This window comes from Montipora capricornis, chromosome 13 (assembly GCF_036669925.1).
Source record: "Montipora capricornis isolate CH-2021 chromosome 13, ASM3666992v2, whole genome shotgun sequence".
In the NCBI taxonomy this organism is placed as follows: Eukaryota; Metazoa; Cnidaria; class Anthozoa; order Scleractinia; family Acroporidae; genus Montipora; species Montipora capricornis.
Genome location: NC_090895.1, coordinates 26,039,561 through 26,061,914, shown reverse-complemented (window position 1 = coordinate 26,061,914; position 22,354 = coordinate 26,039,561). Strand labels below are relative to the sequence as shown.

The 22,354-nt window shown below is 35.3% G+C and overlaps 1 protein-coding gene and 2 long non-coding RNA genes across 7 annotated transcripts; all 3 read right to left on the bottom strand.

Moving 5' to 3' along the window:
- Positions 1-4,269: 4,269 nt before the first annotated feature.
- Positions 4,270-7,563, bottom strand: LOC138028254 (uncharacterized). The gene is made up of 6 exons (XR_011127601.1): positions 7,452-7,563; positions 7,154-7,230; positions 6,847-6,921; positions 6,698-6,761; positions 4,926-5,020; positions 4,270-4,447 (listed from the first exon to the last, which is right to left on the bottom strand). It is a non-coding gene; the product is annotated as an uncharacterized lncRNA (long non-coding RNA).
- Positions 7,564-9,290: 1,727 nt separating this feature from the next.
- On the bottom strand, positions 9,291-13,456 carry LOC138029112 (uncharacterized). Of its 5 annotated transcripts, XR_011127817.1 has the most exons (12): positions 13,318-13,456; positions 12,526-12,596; positions 12,380-12,430; positions 12,131-12,200; positions 11,917-12,021; positions 11,782-11,814; positions 11,487-11,532; positions 11,348-11,413; positions 9,819-9,927; positions 9,610-9,678; positions 9,449-9,488; positions 9,291-9,357 (listed from the first exon to the last, which is right to left on the bottom strand). XR_011127817.1 is itself a non-coding variant. In XM_068876812.1 (6 exons), exons 1-5 carry the CDS (start codon positions 12,227-12,229, stop codon positions 11,391-11,393), a joined length of 324 nt encoding a protein of 107 aa, XP_068732913.1. In that variant the 5' UTR covers positions 12,230-12,312; the 3' UTR covers positions 11,119-11,195; positions 11,348-11,390. The 5 variants fall into 5 exon arrangements, 2 of the variants coding, with proteins under 2 accessions (XP_068732913.1, XP_068732914.1); XR_011127815.1 differs by lacking the exons at positions 12,380-12,430; positions 12,526-12,596; positions 13,318-13,456 and having other exon boundaries at positions 11,764-11,814; positions 12,131-12,312; XR_011127816.1 differs by lacking the exons at positions 12,380-12,430; positions 12,526-12,596; positions 13,318-13,456 and having other exon boundaries at positions 12,131-12,312.
- A 1,695-nt stretch (positions 13,457-15,151) lies between these two features.
- LOC138029113 (uncharacterized) lies at positions 15,152-16,388 on the bottom strand. Its single transcript, XR_011127818.1, has 3 exons — positions 16,079-16,388; positions 15,288-15,358; positions 15,152-15,192 (listed from the first exon to the last, which is right to left on the bottom strand). It is a non-coding gene; the product is annotated as an uncharacterized lncRNA (long non-coding RNA).
- Positions 16,389-22,354: the final 5,966 nt, after the last annotated feature.

The window sequence follows — 22,354 nt, the reverse complement described above, 5'->3', positions numbered from 1 at the left end:
TGGTACCATATGAAACACTAATGGTTGCTGAAAGTGCGCCCACTATTGTGACGTAATAGGTGATCATGGCAACGGGAAAGTTATCCAAAAAACACCCTATATTTCATCTTTTCTTGCTTGTATCCCAGAAATGAATTCGGGGGCCCCCAATTTGTATTATAGAATAGTAATTAGCAATCGGTGATAAACTATCAGCGAAATTTTAAAAAAATTCATGGCAGCCAATTAAGAGCTACATGAATTTACGATAGCCTTGAATTGGCGCCCAAGAAGTTTTTAAAACTTTGCTGATTGTTCTATCTTTGATTGCTAATTATGATTCTACAGTAAAAATGGGGGTCTCTAAGTTTATTTTTAAGATATAAGCAAGTAAAGACGAAATAGGGGGTTTTTTTGGAGAGATTTCATGTTGCTGTGGTAACCTATTACGTCACAATAGTGTGGGCATTTTCAGCAATAATTGTTGTTTGATATGGTACCATAACATTGCTGTTTTGTTATATAGTGTTGTAGTGACAACCCTTCTCATAAAAAGTTCTCTTAATTTAAAAGTAGTGAAACTGGTTCTAGCCATCTTAATAAATTGAATTGCACCCATCCCAAAACATTTTGCATTCGGTGCATTTTTTTACTAGTTTCATTTTCCTTTTGCTTTGGATGGGGGAACGGTTTTTTGGTGGAATTTTATTTGGGGAGAAGATGACTTTACTGTCCCTGTGGGGGTGGCAAGGGATTCTTGAATATCATTAATGCGTTGCTGGGCAGAAACATTTAAGAAGGTCGTGGCATCACAAGAATGCAATCAGTCTCGTCTTCCTCTTGGACAGTCAGGTAAAAACGCGATCCTTGCAGGCTGTTACTAAAAGTGGGACGGGGACGCGGGGACTCAAGGACGTGGGGACGCAGGGACTCGGAGAGGTGGGACACGAGTATGTCGGAACTCGGAGACGCGTGGGGATTCGAGGACATGATAAGCACCTGACTTTTACGCTGAATTGGTAAAATACAATTTGACGGGTCTATGGTCGCTGCAAATCATCAGCTACTGGTCTGAAAAACCCTCCAGCATATTATATTATTTTACACTTGTAGACCGTCAAATTGTATTTTACCAATTCAGCGCAAAAGTCAGGTGCTTATCATGTCCTCGAATCCCCACGCGTCTCCGAGTTCCGACGTACTCGCGTCCCCGCGTCCTCAAGTCCCAAGTCCCACGTCCCCGTCCCACTTTTAGTAACAGCCATCCTTGCAAGGTGCGTGAGTGGCACACATGAAAACGTGTGCTTGCGAGATGGGCAAAAAGACTGCTTGCAGTTTGGAATGAACTCAAGAAATTTGGACAAGCTTTAAGACTGTTTTGCAACTTTATTTCAGTTACTTTAATAGCAGATCAAGGACTAAGCGAGATTGTTTGCATGGTTGATAACTGGAACTCAGGGGTTCTTACATCTTTATTATTTGTTTGTTTTTCACAGATCACATATGAAGGATGAGTTGTAAATGATGCTTGGGATCGGCGGTGCCTCACAACCATTCTTGAAAGATTCCATTTGCCTGTGTTTCTTGAAGATGGTTACAAGTTTTCTTGCTCGGGTGAGATCAAGTTGTACGAATTTCTCCACTTACCAAGCTTGTGGGCTCAAAACTGAAGCCCATATTTTGAAATAGTTTCGAAGCTGTAGGATTGAATGTACATTGTTTCACAAAACGGCAATGTTTGTTGGTACCATGTGAACAGGAATAATTGCGTAATAAGTTCATCTAGTAAACGAGTTATTATTGTCTCACATTGTACCCATAATTGTTGTTATGTGAAGCAGTGTGGTAGAGTTAATTGTTCCAGTAAGACGTTCCCTTATAATTGCATGTCTTAACTGGTGTGAGTCATCTTAAGGGAATCCCCACTCCTTCCACGTGCTTTTAGTAAAATCTTTTTCAAGAAAGCATTTACATAGGCCACTTCCAAAAATACCATAATACTCTTGTTTCCCCTCCAAACTTTTGCATAAGCATTGTTTTGGGACTTACAATGGTCCCAAGAGAAACTGGAAACAATGCTGTTGCACAATTTGAGGGCAAACAAGAATATTATGGTATTTTTGAAAGTGGTCTCTTACAATAGTAATTAAATTCCTTTCACTATCAAATTTGTTGGGCTCAGCTATTTTGGATAATTGTTGCGTTTTATGTTTGCTACGTTGTTCTCATACAAAATGTTACGTCACAACTATTCAATATAGCGGGGCTCAATAAATTTGAAAGTGAAACACTGTTTCTGTAGTTAATTTTCTGATAAAAACGTTTTCTTGTAAACATTTCAAGTAAATAGTTACAGACTTAAAGGCTGTTTTTCAAGAACAAGCCCCCTCCGAGACGCGTTTACAACATGTAGTTTATGTATGTCTTTGGTCCAAAGAAAAAGGTATAAACGCTAGTGAAAACCAGCCTTAAATTATAGGATTTAATCGGCCTCTTTGAACATTTTTTCCTTATGTTCTCCTTGAATTTCTGTGTCTGTTTAAGCCTAATTAGCGAATGGCTTTCACTTTTCTTACTTGATGTAACTTTCTAATTTGTTTTCTTTATTCTCCAAAATAGTTGCGATTTTCAATTTCTTCTTAGAATAGTATTCTGTCAGAACAGATAACAGATGAATATCCCTTAATGCATAGAGTCTACGTTAAGTGATTTAGTTGGCTTAAGTAAAAATGTACCTTTGTATTTTTAGGTCATTCCACAAACTTGGACTTATCTACTGCCCAACTTCTGGATTGCAAAGGGAAACAGTTCTGTTGTGTCAGCTGAATGAATACAAGCCTTAGCTTTAGAGTTATTCAGAAATCAACTCATTCGCTATAAGAATATGACTTATCACCATTGGTAGTTAAAGGAAAGCTTAATGAGAATGCATTTCTCTAGGTTTAGTTTTAATAATCAGTTTCAAAGCAAGTAATTTTCTTGTCGATTTCTTTGTTAAGATTTAAGGCTTGAATGTAGTTTCGTCTATGAGTAACTTTCTTAGATAACAACGTATGTTGCCACTCTGAGGATGCGAAGTTAAGAATCCTTGTAAATTTTACGTTTGGCATTTTTATGAATAAAGTGATAAAACTTTAGAAGTGGGACAGATGTGTGAATTTTTGAATCAATGAATATGCGTATATGGAGAGGGATAGGTATCCATGAAGTGGATGCATGATCGATAAACATGCATGAAATCGACAGGAATGAATAAAATAGGCAGAAATTAATGAATATGCATGAAATTGACAGGAATTAATGAAATTAATATATATGCATGAAATGGACAGGAATTAATAAATATGCGTGAAATTGACAGGATTAATGAATATGCATGAAATGGACAGGAGTTAATGAATAATAAATATGCATGAATTGATGAATATACATGAAATTATGAAATATGAAATTGATGAATATACATGAAATTATGAAATATGAAATTGATGAATATACATGAAATTATGAAATATGAAATTGATGAATATGCATAAAATTAATAAATATGCATGAATTGATGAGTATGCATGAAATTGACAGGAATTAATGAATAATAAATATGCATGAATTGATGAATATGCATGAAATTAATAAATATGCATGAATTGATGAATATGCATGAAATTGACAGGAATTGATGAATATGCATGAAATTGACAGGAATTAATGAAAATGCATGAATTGATGAATATGCATGAAATTGACAGGAATTAATGAATAATAAATATGCATGAATTGATGAATATGCATGAAATTAATAAATATGCATGAAATTGACAGGAATTGATGAATATGCATGAAATTGATGAATATGCATAAAATTGATGCATATGCATGAATTGATGAATATGCATGAAATTGACAGGAATTAAGAAATATGCTGAAAATTAATGGCAAGTTTTGTGTAATATAACAACCTCAAAAATAAAAAAAAGTGAATATTTTCAAAACGATAGGAAGCTACTGCTTATTACCTGAGTTTTTACCTGAGTTTTATTATTTGTTATATTTACTATTTGGATTTTTAGAGTATTTTCACAGTTTTTAAATATTTCAAAGTTTATACGTATTATTTATTATGCCTATTACTTGCTATACATTCTATTTCATGATACGTTTGTAATCGCTCCTAATATTTACTTGTAGTTATTATGATTTGCTTTAAAGATTTTAAAATATGCAACCTTGTTGTAAAAAAAGGGAAAATTTAGATGTTTTTAGGTCATTTGGAAGAAACCTGTCCAGTTTCTCATATTAACAAGGTGTCGTAATTAACAAAAAGAAGTGATATACAATTTAGGAATATAGACCTTAAACAAAATAATGAGACGTAGCTATCAATAGAAAGTTATACTTACAGTCTGAATCTTAGTATATGGCCTTGCGTGTCTTGATTCTACACTGGTTGTATTCTGCTTGAAATTCTCTGTTTGGAGAGAAACAAAAAGAAGATGCAATTTTATTTTTCGTTGGAAGAAAAAAAAAATTGTCATTTGGAATTGCAACTTTAAGCTTCTCGATAACTGTATACTATGAATTGGAGTCACTGCTGCTGCCAAAATAAGCAGGTGAAAAGGATGAGTTTGGTGATCACGAAGTTTTTGAAACAATATTTTGTTCTCTTGTTTCGCAATTGGCGTTCGCGTTTAAGTATTCTTTTTTTGTTACTTTGAGTCACAAAAATTTGCTTTAACGTGCTACGGGAAAATTTTTTTTTCATGATTATTAACTGAATTATCTAACAGTTACAAAATTAATAAAGGTAACAAAATGCATCAACAGTTCAAGAGAGCTATTCTGCCAAGAACGCCTGCCTCGAATTGAAATAATTTATGTTAATCATAGTAATTAGGCATAATTAACTTTGGGGAATTAATTTTATCATATTTGAGAGTTATACTCACTCTGAAGAATATCATATGCTCTAACATTTCCTGTTCCTTGGGAAACCAGGTAGTGCTTTATGGAGGTTGATTCTTGAAAGGTTCGTAGTTTCGTCCTGCAACGAAAAATTCGCTGTTTAACTGCATGATCATGTGTGTCCATTTGTTACGTGCTGACAGTGTTTTAATTTATGATGAAAAAAAAAAAGATAGGACACTAATAGTTTCCAGAAATTCTTGATTTTGAGAGTTCTCTTCATCCTCAAAAATTTGAGGTGATGACAATTTGGAAGTACGAATTCGTAGATGAAATGATGATTTGGCCGAGGGTTAGGGGATCATTCAAAAAAGAAAATGTTGAGGAAAAACGCAAAAAATTGTTGGTATAGAGAAAGAGAAGGATACTTAAACAAATGGTAGAGCTATGAAATCAGAAACTACTGGCTTAAAAAATGTAATTTTCTGTATTAATATTTTAAAAAATGTGAAAGGATACATTCATTAGTTATTGAAAGACGAAAGAGTGTTAAAAGCAAACGCAATTTTTATGAAAATTAACTGCATTCAAGAACAATAGAGATTGAAAATGAGTTATCAAAACTCAAGACTTTAGGACTAAGTGCTGTTTGTTATTGTTTCAATATTGGTTCAAGTCGTTATTTGTATATTGGCTGTGTTTAAGAAATACTATTACATTTCGTCTCATTTTTTAAAAGCATCACATCTTACATTATGACGGGAAAGTATGTACATTAAAAGGGTACTGTGGTACAGGGGTGGGGTGAGGGTGACGGTGGGGGTGAGGCTGAGGAGTAGAGGGGAGGGGTTCCTTAAAATTACATGTCCTTATTCACGATAGCCGCCATGTTTTTTATCATGCATATTAGCTACACACTTCTGAGGGGGCAAACAACACAAGTTCGAGAGGTTATAACGAACATCTTAGCCACACAGTTGATTTGTTTCATGTTCATTGAATGTTTATCACCTAAGTAGTAAAATAGAATGCTTACACAAGTTACTTCGACTTTTTTTACTGAAAATTTAGCAGATAACGAAGTAGAAAGTCAAAATTATTATAAAAAAAAGGTACTTAATTCTAAATTCTACTTTTAGCAATGTTAATTCAATATTTCGACGAAACGATTTTCCGCAATTTGCCCCCCAGGATAACACATGGCTAATTTGCATGACAATTTGAAAACCAACATGGCGGCTATCGTGAATAAGGGCTATTGTTTATTAGATTTAGTCTCATTTTTAAAGCATCACATCTTTACATCACGACGGAAAAGTGTGTAGGGAAATATGAAGGGAAAGAGATGAAAGGATTTTGAGGAGGTAATAAAAATTGGATAATGACCTCATGTACATTAAAAAGGGTACTGTGCTACCGGGGTGGGGTGAAGGTGAGGGTGGAGGTGGGGCTGAGGAAGAGTGGAGAGGGCCTTCATTAAAATTACATGTTCTTATGATACGATGGTTGTTTTCAAATTTTGTCGGGTTAGGGTGGGGGGAAGAGTCGAGTGGAAACGGTTAGGGAACCGAGCAGGGAGGGATGGAAGAATGGTGGGCTGAGATTGAGAAGATCTTTGCAGTGCGTTTAAATGTCACACAACTGGTTGAGAGTTGAAAATTTTAAATGCGTGTTTAAGTTGCGATAATTTGTTCTCCAGTTATTTTATTCTCCGGGCTGCTTCAGCATTCATTTAATCTTAAACAGGAATAGGTTTTTAGGAATTAACTATGAATAGGTCTATATGGTTTACCTTGACATAGGAAGTTGTACTTACAGTCTAAATCTCAGTAGATGGCTTTGCGCTTGATTCTCCACTGGTTGCATTCTGCTTGAAATCTCTGTTTGAGGTTTAAATTAGGCCGAGTGATAAAAGCGAGTGAACGGAAATACTTTACAAGAAAGGAATATAAAAAATGCATTTACCTTTTAAGTTATGCTGACAACTTGGATTACATCAGGTTGGTCCGTAATGATCTTCATTTGCGAATTATAACTTACCTATAACAAAAGAAGATGCAAGTGTATTTTCCGTTTGAAAACAATTGTCATTTGGAATTGCAACTTTGGGCTTCCCGATAACTGTCTGCAATGAACTAGAGTCACTGCTGTGGCTCAAACGAGCAGGTGAGAAAGGTAGGTTTGAGGATGACGTAAAAATAGATAATTATGTTTTGCCTGGGAAAATATTTTTTTATTCTTATTAATTAAGACAGTCAAAAACGGCACTTACGTTTTGCAGTTTTCGCAATGGACGCTCGAGTTTACAAGTCTTTTCTTGCTTGTATGTCTCAAATTTGCTTTAGCGTGCTATAGGAAAAATGAAAAATGTTTCATGATTATAAATTGAATTATCCAATTGAGTTACAAAATTAATAATAAAGGTAACTTAAAATTCTCCAACAGTTTTAAAGAGAACTATCCTACGAAGAACGCCTGCTTCGAAATGAAATAATTTGTTTTTCATGGTAATTTGGTGATAATTAACTTTGGGGGATCAATATTATCATACTTAAGATTGTTACACTCACTCTGAAGAATATGATCATCTGCTCTAACAGTTTCTGTTTCTTGACAGGTCAGGTTGTGCTTCATGGAGGTTGATGTTAATTAGCTTGATTCTTGAAGGTTCCTAGTCTCGTCCTGCAACGAAAAATTGGCAGCGTAACTGCACGATGTTTGTGTGTGCATTTCTTACGGACTGTGCACGTTTTAATTTATGATGATTAAATACACCAATAGTTTCCAGAAATTCTTGATTTTTTGCGAATTATCTTCTTGTTTAACTATTTGAGGTGATGAAATTTGAATATAACTAGCGTTAAAAAATAGGAAAGGTGGTTTAAACGAGACGAAAATGTTGTGTTACCATGGGCAGTTTAGACTACAAAGCAAAAGGATTGTAAGTACAAACATCGTAGGTGAAATGATCACTGATTTGGTCGAGGGTTAAGGGTCATTAGAAAGAAAATACTGAGAAAAACGCAAAAAATTGTTGGTATAGAAGAGTATCGATTTGCACTTTAGGCAAATCGTAGAGTTATGAAATCAGTAACTATTCTGAAATGTTAAGAGTGTAAATTTCTGCATTTTATAATTAAAAATTTGTGAAAGGATACATTCACTGGTTATTAAAAAAGAGGATACATTCACTGGTTATTTAAAAAGACGAAAGTGCGTTAAAAGTAAACGCCATTCTTGTGAAAAAATTAAACTGTATTCAAGAACAGTAAGAGATGATGTTCACGTATATTTAAAGTCATTTAATTCAAGTGGCAAAGCAGATTGAAAAGGATTTTTGAAAATGTCGATCTTGTGAAAGTTTAAGAAAAAGTGCTGTTCGTTATGGATAGGTTTCAGTCTTGGTTTAAGCTGTTATTATTTATTGGCTATTTTGAAGAGTTACTGGTAGATTTCGATTCAGTTTTGTTCATTCACGTCTTACATCACGACGGAAAGTTTGTCCGGTGTTTGTGGAAGGGAAAGTGATCAAAAGATTTAGAAGTAATAATTGGGTAATGACCTCATGTACGTATAAAGGGTACTGTGCTACCGGGTGGGAGTGGGGCTGAGGAGAAGGGGGATGGCCTTCTTAAAAATACATGTCCTTATGATACCATGGTGGTTTTCAAATTGTCTACTTATGTTTTTTGGTGATTTGGGAAGAGCGCAGTTTATTTTGCATGATATTGTCGGGCTACTGGGGAGAGGGGGTGGTGGGGGTGGAACCAGTCAGGGGACCGAGCAGGGAGGGGTGGAGGTTAACGAGATTTCACACAACTGGTTGATGGGTATTTTGAGTTTGCTTTAAACGTTATTTCATACCGGTTTTAGCACATTTAATCTTGCAATCTGGTTTTAGGAATTAATTATTAATATGGTTTACCTTGACATCGGTTATCAAGAATTGTTAACTTTATTGTGAAAAATTAAGGCTATAGGGCGGACAAGTTTGGGTAAGGGGCGCCGTTAGGAGGTCACACAAACGAAATGAAATGTGGCTGGCTTTGGGCTGTAATTAGACTGTTGTCACGTCCACTGTCGATACGACGGAGAAACTGACATCATGACGCATTGCAATCCTTTCAAATGGGCATGAAATGAAGTGAAAATAAAAAATGGTCACCCGATGGTCCAAACTTGATTGATAGTGCGATGTACTTACAATAAGCCTGACAAGGTTTTTTTTGTTGTCCGCTGGTTTACAGCGTCCTCACAAATTTAAACTTGAAAAATCCATATGCACCAAAAATGGGCTTAAAATTGCGTGTCCCAAAAAAAATCAAAATGCAAAATAATTGCATTATTTGGTTTGCGAAATGAATATTTTATTTCATGAAAAAAGTAAAAGATTATGCTTACGTTGTAAGGGTTTTTTAAATGGACGTTTAAATCGACGATTACTTTCTAGCTGCTAATGGGTCGCCATTAGGGAAACTAAAATGAAAATGAAAATATAACTTTCATTAAAGAAAAAACAAATCAGAAAAAAAAAAAAAAAAAAAAGGTCATTTAAAAAGACACTTACGGTTGGCTGTAATCCTTCATGTATATATTGCCACTGACGCCTGCTTTAAACGGGGATATATTAGGTTAGATAATGGTTTCCAAGGCAACGCCAATCTCAAAGAATTCAACACCATTTTAATTAGAAAGTATATCTTACTTTAAATTTAAAGTGGTCATAACCTGGTCTTGGAAAGTTCTGCTCTTTTCCTGCATCGGTCGTGATCTGCTTTACCTGTTACAGTCCTGGTTCTACGTGTGTAAAGTACAAATACATATGGGTTATGTTAAAATGTGTTATGTAATGAAGAGGGCAATGGAAGGCTTACTATGATTGTCTTCTGGTATTGAGACTAGCTTTATTTGGAGACAAAAAAAGGGTTAAAATTTACCTGATGAAGTTACGAGAAATACTTATGGTTGGAAAGGTCATTCACTGATGTCTCTAATTCTTGAATTGATGTGATGTATGAGCAAGTGATGACGCCCTGTAATCGACAGCTGAAAATACACCAGAAAAATGAATGTTACAGCAGAGACAAGTAAATCAGAGATTAGGATTCACTCTACATACAAGACGGGCCGAAGCGACTATCGCGTGGTAAGAATCCGCGGTTTAATTATCACGGTTGGAATAAGTGCTCGCATAGGTTTTGGATTTGTATACATTGTTAATTGATTGAAGTGTCCCGAAATGTAGGTAAATTTAATTTAGACATTAAGTGAGCATTTTACACAACACAAAATTTAAGATTTACATTTTAAAATTTAGACGTACAATATATTACTCTGAAAAGGAATTGTTCCGGTAAGGGAGTCGATTGGGATGAAATAGTGGGTGGGGTTGGGGGAGGAGAGGAGAGGAGAGATGGTCGTTATGTACACTTAATGTTAACGCTTACGAGGGAAAAGGGAAACTTGTGATTCGATAAAGGTCGAAGCTTCAATTTGTTTGAAGGTTTTGTGTGATGGAGTAGTTTACGTCTGGAGGGTTTTTTTAATTGGGGACTAATTCTTGGTTTTCATCTTCGTGATGAGACGGCTATGTTGGTGTATAAAAACAATACAAAATGGCCTCACAAGTTTTGCATAATAATTGTGTCAAATTTACTGCATTGTTCTGTAGACCAACATGGCCGCCGTGACGTCATAAAAAGCCTCAATTAGGGTGATAAATAATTTTCACAGGGGAGAGGGGGGTGGAGATGGGCCTTTCAGGGAAAATGTCCTCATGAATAAATTGGAAAGGAATCAAGTGGGTGTGGTGTCATAGTTAAATTTGAGAGGGTGGGGTAGATGGGGATATGCATGTTCTCAAATTATGGTGTTGAGATTCAGGCTCAGTAAGCCAAAAGGGTTGGGATGAGTTGTGACGTAAATATTATATATGAAGAGTTTCTTAAGTAAAAATAACTGGGGTTTGGGGAGGTAAGTTGAAGTACATTAGAGTCAGCGACAGAAAAAGGCGAGAAAGACGAAGTCCTTTTTTTAATGTTTTTAATCGGTTTAATAGCTCATCATTTTTATATTTATTCCTTGTTTTAAAAATTTGTCATAAGTGGGTTTTGTGCGGAAAAGAGGAAGACAAGAGAAAGATTTTGAAAATTAAATTAAATCATGGCCTAAAATTTCGGCAAATTGATGGTCCGTTGTGCTGTTGGCTAAAAATAAATAGTAAAATTGCGGTTTTACCGATGATTTGTTTGTCGTCGTGTCTCTAAGGTTTCTTGAGCAGTTTTTACAGGCTCTGATCGTGATGTTTTCAGCGGCTGGTAATAAGTAGTTGTAGACAAAGGAAATTAGTCAATTTTTAAAGTGCAGGAACGCTTGAATAGTTTCTAAAAAGGGATTGTTCACTAGCAACGATTGTTATAATAATATTACTGATAAGGAGAAAATGGAAATGAAGAGATGTACTCACTGTGTGGACGATACTACGCGATGTGGCAACTGGAGAATCAAATTCATCGTCTTTTGCGGACAAGATCTACGTGGAAAATGGATGGAATAAGATGACATATTTAACACAGCGGATGCAAAGAGTCAAAGCAAGCACTTACAGTTTGATGTTAACAGTTTCCAACAACGGCATGAGATTTGAATTTCCTGAAATGAGAGTTAAGCATTTGGGAATAATAAAGCAAGTAAGTCAAGTGTGAATATTTCTACAAGGCGTGTGGATTTTGGGTGAAAAATCCTACACTGATTTTCGAATTTATATGGGTAAAACGTTTTGAAGAAAAAAATAGTGGGTCAATTTCAAAAAGTGATAACTTTATTGTTCAACTACGAGTCATTTAATTATGTAAAAGGCTATTAAATATATGATGTACTTACAGGTTTGAGATCTTTTACCTGCAAGTTTGGTGTTGCAAATTTCTTGGAAATCTGCAACAGTAATATAGTTGCAAAACAAAGGTCAATTAATGATTTTGAATTTTGTGCTTGGTGTTATCAGGAGAGGTCCTGGAACGAAGTTAGGATGTTTACCTTGCTAGTAAATCTGTCGTTGTCTTTATTATTAAGGTTTCCTGAGTTGTATTGAGGGACTTTGTGATGAAGGTGTTCCCAGGGACTGGTATTGCTTTGCTTGAGCTAAAAAAAAATGGCGAGCAAGATTTGAGGGATTGTTTAATTATAACGATTGTAATAATAAGAGACGTGGCTGAAATCCAAAATGATCGCAAAAAAAAAAAGTACTCACGGTGCGTACATTACTAGTGGGTGTGACAAGTGAAGAATCGCATTCATCGCCAGCTGCGAATAAGACGTATCTGAAAAGGGAACGAATAACAGAATACATATATGAAGAAGTCACATGAAGCAAGCAGTACTTACCCTTCGATGTTGCAAGATTTTGCTGCTAAAAATATTGGTAAGAAGCAGCAAGTTTAGCGTGAATATTTTAATAAGGGTATTAATTTGGGATACTGAAAACGAAAAATGTACTTACGATTTTTATGGCAATTACTGGTTTGTAGACATGGTTTTCGAGTAAATACGGCTAAAAAACAAAAAGGTGAAAATAGATAGGGTTAACATTCTAAATATGTACTATTATCCCAATTCTACGAGTAAAGCTTTCAATGATATACTTACGGTTTGGAGATCTTATGACTGAAACCTCTCAGTTGTTGCAAGTGTCAGTGTTGCAGTGAATTTCTTTCAAGCTGTAAATTATGATAATATAGCTATAAGAAAAAGGTCTATTAGTGATTTGGTATTTTGGGCCTGGTGTCGTAAGTCTCTAATGATCTAGAGTGCAATACTACATGAAGATAGGGGATGATCTCAGTTCTAACTGTATCTACGGAGATGACCTTTGAATCCGGGTTCATGCATTGTTGTCAGTAGAAAACTTTTCTACTGATGTAATAGACAGACGGGAGAAAAGCCAGTGAAGATGGAAGGTTTTCAGAAAGTCATTTTAATTTTTAAAAAATTAATGTTATGGTTTATTCATTCGCTTTCACGTTTATTTATTTGTTTTTAAAATTTAGTATTGCGGATGGTATTATGTGGAATAAAGGGAGAAAAGGTGACAAGGATCTTTTTAATTTTTACAATGTTTAAGTTATTCGCGAGTGAAATTTCGGAAAATAGGTTCCCTGAGGACAAGAGATATGGTCGAGGACTAAGCTGGAGGTAGTTCTGCTTAGGGCGTTCTGAGCGTTTGGTGTACTTGCGTTGCTACAGGAGAAAAAAAAAAACGAGCATTTTCTGAAAGCACAGGAAGACGCTGGAAAATCATGCTATGATTTGGGATTAGTTGGAAATGAAAGCGCATCCTTTCTTTATAGGGGGTGCTTTGCCTGGAACAATTGGAAAAATGTATGGAGTGCCCTAAGGGTAAAATGGCTGCAAGAAAATGCTATGAAAAGAAGTACTTACTATGTGGTGGACGTTACTAGTGCATGAGATAACTGGAGAAGGGCGTTGACAGTCTTCTGGGAAGAAGACGTACCTGATAATGAATTGAATAACAGAATTCAGTAATCCATTTTGCGGATGAATAGCGTTACAGACGTACTCACAGTTCGATATTGGCAGAGTCCAATTATTGAGTAGGATTTGAATTTCTTGCAGCGCTTCCCTTGCTACTGATAAAAAGAAGCGTGTTTAGTGTGATTATATATAAAAGGGATTTAATTAAGGCTAATTAAGACGAAAAGAATACTTACAGTTTCCGTGGCAAATACGAACGTTTGTTGTCTATGTACTGGTCTTAAAAGTGAATACGGCTAAAAGATGCAAAATAGATGCAAAAAGGTCTGACAACATTAACATAAATGAAGTACAAATTCATTATACGAGTGTAATTTTCTTTAAGTACGTTAAAAATGTGACAAAGTAATTTTTAAATTGGTTTAACAGTTTATCATTTACTTTTCTTTACGAATGAGACCGAAATCGAAAATGACCGTAAAAATGGACATTTTTCAAATTTCTGCCGTCACAAAATATCTGCCCAAAAATGGTCTGTAAACAATCAAATGTAATAATTGCATTATATTTGGCTTGCGAAATGAATATTTTATTTTATGAAAAAAAGTAAAAAGATCATGCTTACGTTGTAAAGGTTTTTAAATGGGCGTTTTAATCGACGATTACTTCCTAGCTGCTATGTTGCAAACGCGTCTCGGTCGCTAACAGGGAAACTAAAAAAATGAAAATATAAATTTCATTAAAGAAAAAGTCTAAAAGCAAAAAAATGAGGTCATTTAAAAAAGATACTTACGGTTGGCTGTAATCCTTCACGTATACATTGCCACTGACGCCTGCCTTAAACTGGGATATATTAGGTTAGATAATGGTTTAAGGCAACGCCTATCTCGGATAATTCAACACTATTTCAGTTAGAAAGTATATCTTACTTGAAATTTAAAGTAGTCAACCTGGTCTTGGAAAGTTCTGCTCTTTTCTTGCATCGGTCGTGATCTGCTTCACTGACTTGTACAGTCCTGAGTGTACGTCTGTAAAAGTACAAATAAATATGGGTTATATTAAAATGTGTTATGTAATTAATGAAGAGAACAATGGAAGGCTTACCGTGATAGTCTTCTGGTAATGAGACCTGCTTGATTTGGAGACAAAAAGGTTACAATTTACCTGATGAAGTTATAAGAAATTAGTACTAATGGTTGGAAAGGTCATTCACTGATCTCTCAAATTTTTGAAATGATGCGATGTATGAGGAAGTGATGAGGCCATGTAATTGACAGCTGAAAATACACCAGAAAAATGAATGTTACAGTAGAGACAAGTAAATCGGAGATTAAAATTCATTCTATATTCAAGACGGGCCGAAGCGACTATCGCGTGGTAAGAATCTGCGGTTTAATTATCTCGGTTGGAATAAGTGTTCGCATAGGATTTGGATTTGTATACATTGTTAATTGATCGAAGTGTGCCAAAAGTGTCTTTGTAGGTAAATTTAACTGAGACATTAAGTGGGCATTTTCGACAACACAAAATTTAAGATTTAGATGTTACAAGTGAAGAATCGCATTCATCGCCAGCTGCGAATAAGACGTATCTGAAAAGGGAACGAATAACAGAATACATATATGAAGAAGTCACATGAAGCAAGCAGTACTTACCCTTCGATGTTGCAAGATTTTGCTGCTAAAAATATTGGTAAGAAGCAGCAAGTTTAGCGTGAATATTTTAATAAGGGTATTAATTTGGGATACTGAAAACGAAAAATGTACTTACGATTTTTATGGCAATTACTGGTTTGTAGACATGGTTTTCGAGTAAATACGGCTAAAAAACAAAAAGGTGAAAATAGATAGGGTTAACATTCTAAATATGTACTATTATCCCAATTCTACGAGTAAAGCTTTCAATGATATACTTACGGTTTGGAGATCTTATGACTGAAACCTCTCAGTTGTTGCAAGTGTCAGTGTTGCAGTGAATTTCTTTCAAGCTGTAAATTATGATAATATAGCTATAAGAAAAAGGTCTATTAGTGATTTGGTATTTTGGGCCTGGTGTCGTAAGTCTCTAATGATCTAGAGTGCAATACTACATGAAGATAGGGGATGATCTCAGTTCTAACTGTATCTACGGAGATGACCTTTGAATCCGGGTTCATGCATTGTTGTCAGTAGAAAACTTTTCTACTGATGTAATAGACAGACGGGAGAAAAGCCAGTGAAGATGGAAGGTTTTCAGAAAGTCATTTTAATTTTTAAAAAATTAATGTTATGGTTTATTCATTCGCTTTCACGTTTATTTATTTGTTTTTAAAATTTAGTATTGCGGATGGTATTATGTGGAATAAAGGAGAAAAGGTGACAAGGATCTTTTTAATTTTTACAATGTTTAAGTTATTCGCGAGTGAAATTTCGGAAAATAGGTTCCCTGAGGACAAGAGATATGGTCGAGGACTAAGCTGGAGGTAGTTCTGCTTAGGGCGTTCTGAGCGTTTGGTGTACTTGCGTTGCTACAGGAGAAAAAAAAAAACGAGCATTTTCTGAAAGCACAGGAAGACGCTGGAAAATCATGCTATGATTTGGGATTAGTTGGAAATGAAAGCGCATCCTTTCTTTATAGGGGGTGCTTTGACTGGAACAATTGGAAAAATGTATGGAGTGCCCTAAGGGTAAAATGGCTGCAAGAAAATGCTATGAAAAGAAGTACTTACTATGTGGTGGACGTTACTAGTGCATGAGATAACTGGAGAAGGGCGTTGACAGTCTTCTGGGAAGAAGACGTACCTGATAATGAATTGAATAACAGAATTCAGTAATCCATTTTGCGGATGAATAGCGTTACAGACGTACTCACAGTTCGATATTGGCAGAGTCCAATTATTGAGTAGGATTTGAATTTCTTGCAGCGCTTCCCTTGCTACTGATAAAAAGAAGCGTGTTTAGTGTGATTATATATAAAAGGGATTTAATTAAGGCTAATTAAGACGAAAAGAATACTTACAGTTTCCGTGGCAAATACGAACGTTTGTTGTCTATGTACTGGTCTTAAAGTGAATACGGCTAAAAGATGCAAAATAGATGCAAAAAGGTCTGACAACATTAACATAAATGAAGTACAAATTCATTATACGAGTGTAATTTTCTTTAAGTACGTTAAAAATGTGACAAAGTAATTTTTAAATTGGTTTAACAGTTTATCATTTACTTTTCTTTACGAATGAGACCGAAATCGAAAATGACCGTAAAAATGGACATTTTTCAAATTTCTGCCGTCACAAAATATCTGCCCAAAAATGGGCTTAAAAATGGTGTAAAAAAATCAAAATGCAATAATTGCATTATTTGGTTTGCGAAATGAATATTTTATTTTATGAAAAAAAGTAAAAAGATCATGCTTACGTTGTAAAGGTTTTTAAATGGGCGTTTTAATCGACGATTACTTCCTAGCTGCTATGTTGCAAACGCGTCTCGGTCGCTAACAGGGAAACTAAAAAAATGAAAATATAAATTTCATTAAAGAAAAAGTCTAAAAGCAAAAAAATGAGGTCATTTAAAAAAGATACTTACGGTTGGCTGTAATCCTTCACGTATACATTGCCACTGACGCCTGCCTTAAACTGGGATATATTAGGTTAGATAATGGTTTAAGGCAACGCCTATCTCGGATAATTCAACACTATTTCAGTTAGAAAGTATATCTTACTTGAAATTTAAAGTAGTCAACCTGGTCTTGGAAAGTTCTGCTCTTTTCTTGCATCGGTCGTGATCTGCTTCACTGACTTGTACAGTCCTGAGTGTACGTCTGTAAAAGTACAAATAAATATGGGTTATATTAAAATGTGTTATGTAATTAATGAAGAGAACAATGGAAGGCTTACCGTGATAGTCTTCTGGTAATGAGACCTGCTTGATTTGGAGACAAAAAGGTTACAATTTACCTGATGAAGTTATAAGAAATTAGTACTAATGGTTGGAAAGGTCATTCACTGATCTCTCAAATTTTTGAAATGATGCGATGTATGAGGAAGTGATGAGGCCATGTAATTGACAGCTGAAAATACACCAGAAAAATGAATGTTACAGTAGAGACAAGTAAATCGGAGATTAAAATTCATTCTATATTCAAGACGGGCCGAAGCGACTATCGCGTGGTAAGAATCTGCGGTTTAATTATCTCGGTTGGAATAAGTGTTCGCATAGGATTTGGATTTGTATACATTGTTAATTGATCGAAGTGTGCCAAAAGTGTCTTTGTAGGTAAATTTAACTGAGACATTAAGTGGGCATTTTCGACAACACAAAATTTAAGATTTAGATGTTAGAATTTAGATGTACAATAAATTACTCTGGTAAGGGATCTGTATCATGTATTGTCGGTAGTTGGCGCTAGCTTTGGAGCCGCTGGGTTGAAATAGTGGGTGGGGTCGTGGGGGGGGGGGGGGAGGAGAGGAGAGACGGTCGTTATGTACATTTAATGTTAACGCTTACGGAGGGAAAAGGGAAACTTGTAATTTGATGAGGTTGAAGCTTCAATTTGTTTGAAGGTTATGTGTGATGGAGTAGTTTACGTCTGGAGGGTTTTTTTTTTAATTGGGGACTAATTCTTGGTTCTCATCTAGGTGATGAGAGGGCCATGTTGGTTTATAAAACAATACAAAATGGCCTCACAAGTTTTGCATAATAATTGCGTCAAATTTACTGCATTGTTCTGTACATCAACATGGCCGCCGTGATAAATAATGTTGAGAGGGGGCTTTCAGGGAAAATGTCCTCATGAATAAATTGGAAAGGAATTGAGTTGGTGTGGTGTCATAGTTAAATTTGAGAGGGTGGGGTAAATGGGGATATGCATGTTCTCAAATTATGGTGCTGGGATTCAGGCTCAGTAAGCTAAAAGGGTTGGGATGAGTTGTGCCGTAAATATTATAAAGGGCTTCTGTGGATGAAGAGTTTCTTAAGTAAAAATAACTGGGGTTGGGGGAGGTATTTTCAAGATTAAAAGTTCAAGTACATTAGAGTCAGCGACTGAAAAAGGCGAGAAAGATGAAGTCGTTTTTTTAATGTTTTTAATCAGTTTAATAGCTCATCATTTTTATATTTATTCGTTGTTTTAAAAATTCATCATAAGTGGGTCTTCGGAAAGGAGTAAGATGCTCTGATCGTGATGTTTTCAGCGACTGGTAATACGTAGTTGTAGACTAAGGAAATGAGTTAAATTTTCAAAGTGCAGGAACGCTTGAATAGTTGCAAAAGTAGCGCGACATTTTCTATAAAGGGATTCTTGCTTGCAACGATTGTTATAATAATATTACTGATGAGAGGAAAATGGAAATGAAGAGATGTACTCACTGTGTGGACGATACTAGGCGATGTGGCAACTGGAGAATCAAATTCATCGTCTTTTGCGGACAAGATCTACGTGGAAAATGGATGGAATAAGATGACATATTTAACACAGCGGATGGAAAGACTCAAAGCAAGCACTTACAGTTTGATGTTAACAGTTTCCAACAACGGCGTAAGATCTGAATTTCCTGAAATGAGAGTTAAGCATTTGGGAATAATAAAATAAGGAAGTCAAGTGTGAATATTTCTACAGGGCGTGTGGATCTTGGGTGAAAAATCTATACACGAATTTATCCATATGGGTAAAACGTTTTGAAGAAAAAAAAAGTGGGTCAATTTCAAAAAGTGGTAACTTGATTGTTCAACTCTACGAGTCATTTAATTATGTAAAAAAGGCTATTAGTACTTACAGGTTTGAGATCTTTTTACCTGCAAGTTTGATGTTGCAAATTTCTTGGAAATCTGCAACGGTAATATAGTTGTAAAACAAGGTCCATTAATGATTTTGAAGCTTGTGCCTGGTGTTATCGGGAGAGGTTGTGGGAACGAATTTAGGGTGTTTACCTTGCTAGTAAATCGGTCGTTGTCTTTATTATTAAAGGTTTCCTGAGTTGTATTGAGTGACTTTGTGATGAAGGCGTTCCCAGGGACTTTTATTGCTTTGCTTCAGCTGAAAGAAGAATAGGGAGCAAGATTTGAGGGATTGCTTAATTAAAACGATTGTAATGATTGCAAGATGTTTTGAAAAGAGTACTCACGTTGCGTACATTACTAATGGGTGTGACAAGAACACACATTCATGAAGAACTACATGAAGAACCACATTCATCGCCAACTGCGAATAAGACGTATCTGGAAATGGAGCAAATAACAGAATACATATATGAAGAAGTCACATGAAGTAGTACTTACCCTTCGTTGTTGCAAACCTCAAGAACGGTGCAAGATTTTGGTGCTAAAACTATTGGCAAGAAGAAGCAAGTTTAGCGTGAATATTTTAAAAAGGGTATTAATTTGGGATACTGAAAACGAAAAATGTACTTACGATTTTTATGGCAATTACTGGTTTGTAGACATGGTTTTCGAGTGAATACGGCTAAAAAAAAACAAACAAAAACAAAAACAAAAACAAAAAAAAAAAGAAAAAAAAAGGTGAAAATAGATAGGGTTAACATTCTAAATATGTACTATTATCCTAATTCTACGAGTACAGCTTTCAATGATATACTTACGGTTTGGAGATCTTATAATTGAAACCTCTCAGTTGTTGCAAGGTGTCAGTGTTGCAGTGAATTGCGATAGTATAGCTATAAGAAAAAGGTCTATTAGTGATTTGGTATTTTGGGCCTGGTGTTGTAAGTCTCTAATGATCTAGAGTGCAATACTACATGGAGATAGGGGATGATCTCAGTTCTCAGTGTATCTACGGAGATGACCTTTGAATTCGGGTTCATGCATTGTTGTTAGTGGAAAATGTAATAGACAGACGGGAGAAAAGCCAGTGAAGATGGAAGGTTTTCAGAAAGTCATTTTAGTTTTTAATAAAATTAATGTTATGGTTTATTCATTCGCTTTCACGTTTATTTATTTGTTTTTAAAATTTATTATTGCGGATGGTATTATGTGGAATAAAGGGAGAAAAGATGACAAGGATCTTTTTAATTTTTACAATGTTTAAATTATTCGCGAGTGAAATTTCGGAAAATAGGTTCCCTGAGAACAAGAGATATGGTCGAGGACTAAGCCGGAGGGAGTTCTGCTTAGGGCGTTCTGAACGTTTGGTGTACTTGCGTTGCTACAGGAGAAAAAAAAAACGAGTATTCTCTGAAAGCACAGGAAGACGCTGGAAAATCATGCTATGATTTGGGATTAGTTGGAAATGAAAGCGCATCCTTTTTTTATAGGGGGTGCTTTGACTGGAACAATTGGAAAAATGTACGGAGTGCCCTAAGGGTAAAATGGCTGCAAGAAAATGCTATGAAAAGAAGTACTCACTGTGTGGTGGACGTTACTAGTGCATGAGATAACTGGAGAAGGACGTTGACTGTCTTCTGGGAAGAAGACGTACCTGATAATGAATTGAATAACAGAATTCATTAACCCATTTTGCGGATGAATAGCGTCACAGACGTACTCACAGTTTGATATTGGCAGAGTCCAATTATTGAGTAGGATTTGAATTTCTTGCAGCGCTTCCCTTGCTACTGATAAAAAGAAGCGTGTTTAGTGTGATTATATATAAAAGGGATTTAATTAAGGCTAATTAAGACGAAAAGAATACTTACAGTTTCCGTGGCAAATACGAACGTTTGTTGTCTATGTACTGGTCTTAAAAAGTGAGTACGGCTAAAAGATGCAAATTAAATAAGTATAAACAGGTCTGACAATATTAACATAATAAAGTACAATTCATTATACAAGTGCAATTTTTTTTAAGTACGTTAAAATGTTACAAAGTAATTTTTAAATTGTTTTAGATTGGTTTAACAGTTTATCATTTACTTTTCTTTACGAATGAGACCGAAATCGAAAATGACCGTAAAAATGGATATTTTTCAAATCAATAGAGTCACAGAAGTACTTACGGTTCGATGTTAAAAGTCTCTAATAAAAGAGTAAAATTGGAATTTCTTGTAATAAGCCTCTCGCTACGGTAAAAATAAGGAAGCTTAGTGCGAATAATATTAGGGTTAAAGCTAGTGTGGACCAAAAAGAGTACTCACGGTTTCCATGGCAATTACTGGCATTTCGGTTGTCCAGATACTGGTTTACATAGAAGAGTGAAAGCGGCTAAAAGATGAAAATAAACACTACTGAAAGTATTAAAATGGAAGAGTACTTGTTTCATTCAACTCTACGTGTTATTTGACAGGAAAAAAAAAAAGGGGGTAAAATGTTTCCTGATATTGTTTATTTGTGTGCGCTGTTTGTTAGTTGTACCATCGCAGAACCAATCTTTTTTTTTTTTTTAATATAATCATTATTTTTCTTGGACAAGGAGAGTTGTTATGCTTCGAGTTCTGAAGTCTTGATTGTTCTGCAAGATCAAAATGTTCCAAATGGATTACAGACCACATAACGAACTGAGCTATAGTTTTAGTGTATTTTGTTCGCTCCGAAAAAGGTGAGGCAATGGTTAATACGTTATTTAATCCAAAAGATATTTCCGAGTATTAAGATCTTTTGGTACCAAATGGCTGATTATGCATTAGGGCTCCTTTAAAATTGCGAGTGCCTTATGGACATGCAATAAAAAATAAAAAATAAACTATGGAGCAGGGAGTAGACAATGACCTCATGAAAACTATAGAGTGTTTTCATTCAAGTGATCAGTAACCATGTTTTTTCACCGAAAGAAAAGAAAACGTTTACATGATGATAGAGCTCAATTCCCGGAAGATCAGTTGGGTACACCAAAATGGCCGCCTGACGTCACGTGAAAACATTCTATTGGTTTATAATGGCAAGGGATTTTAGTGCAGAGACGGAATCGCAAGATAATTGCATGATCTCATGAAGTCTATTGTATGATGGCCCAGGAGGGTCTCAGTTCAGTTTTAATTTTGTGAGTCGTGACCAGTTCTCTCACAAGTCACAGGTCATTGTTTTACCAATACAGAAAGTATCTTTAAACATTTATA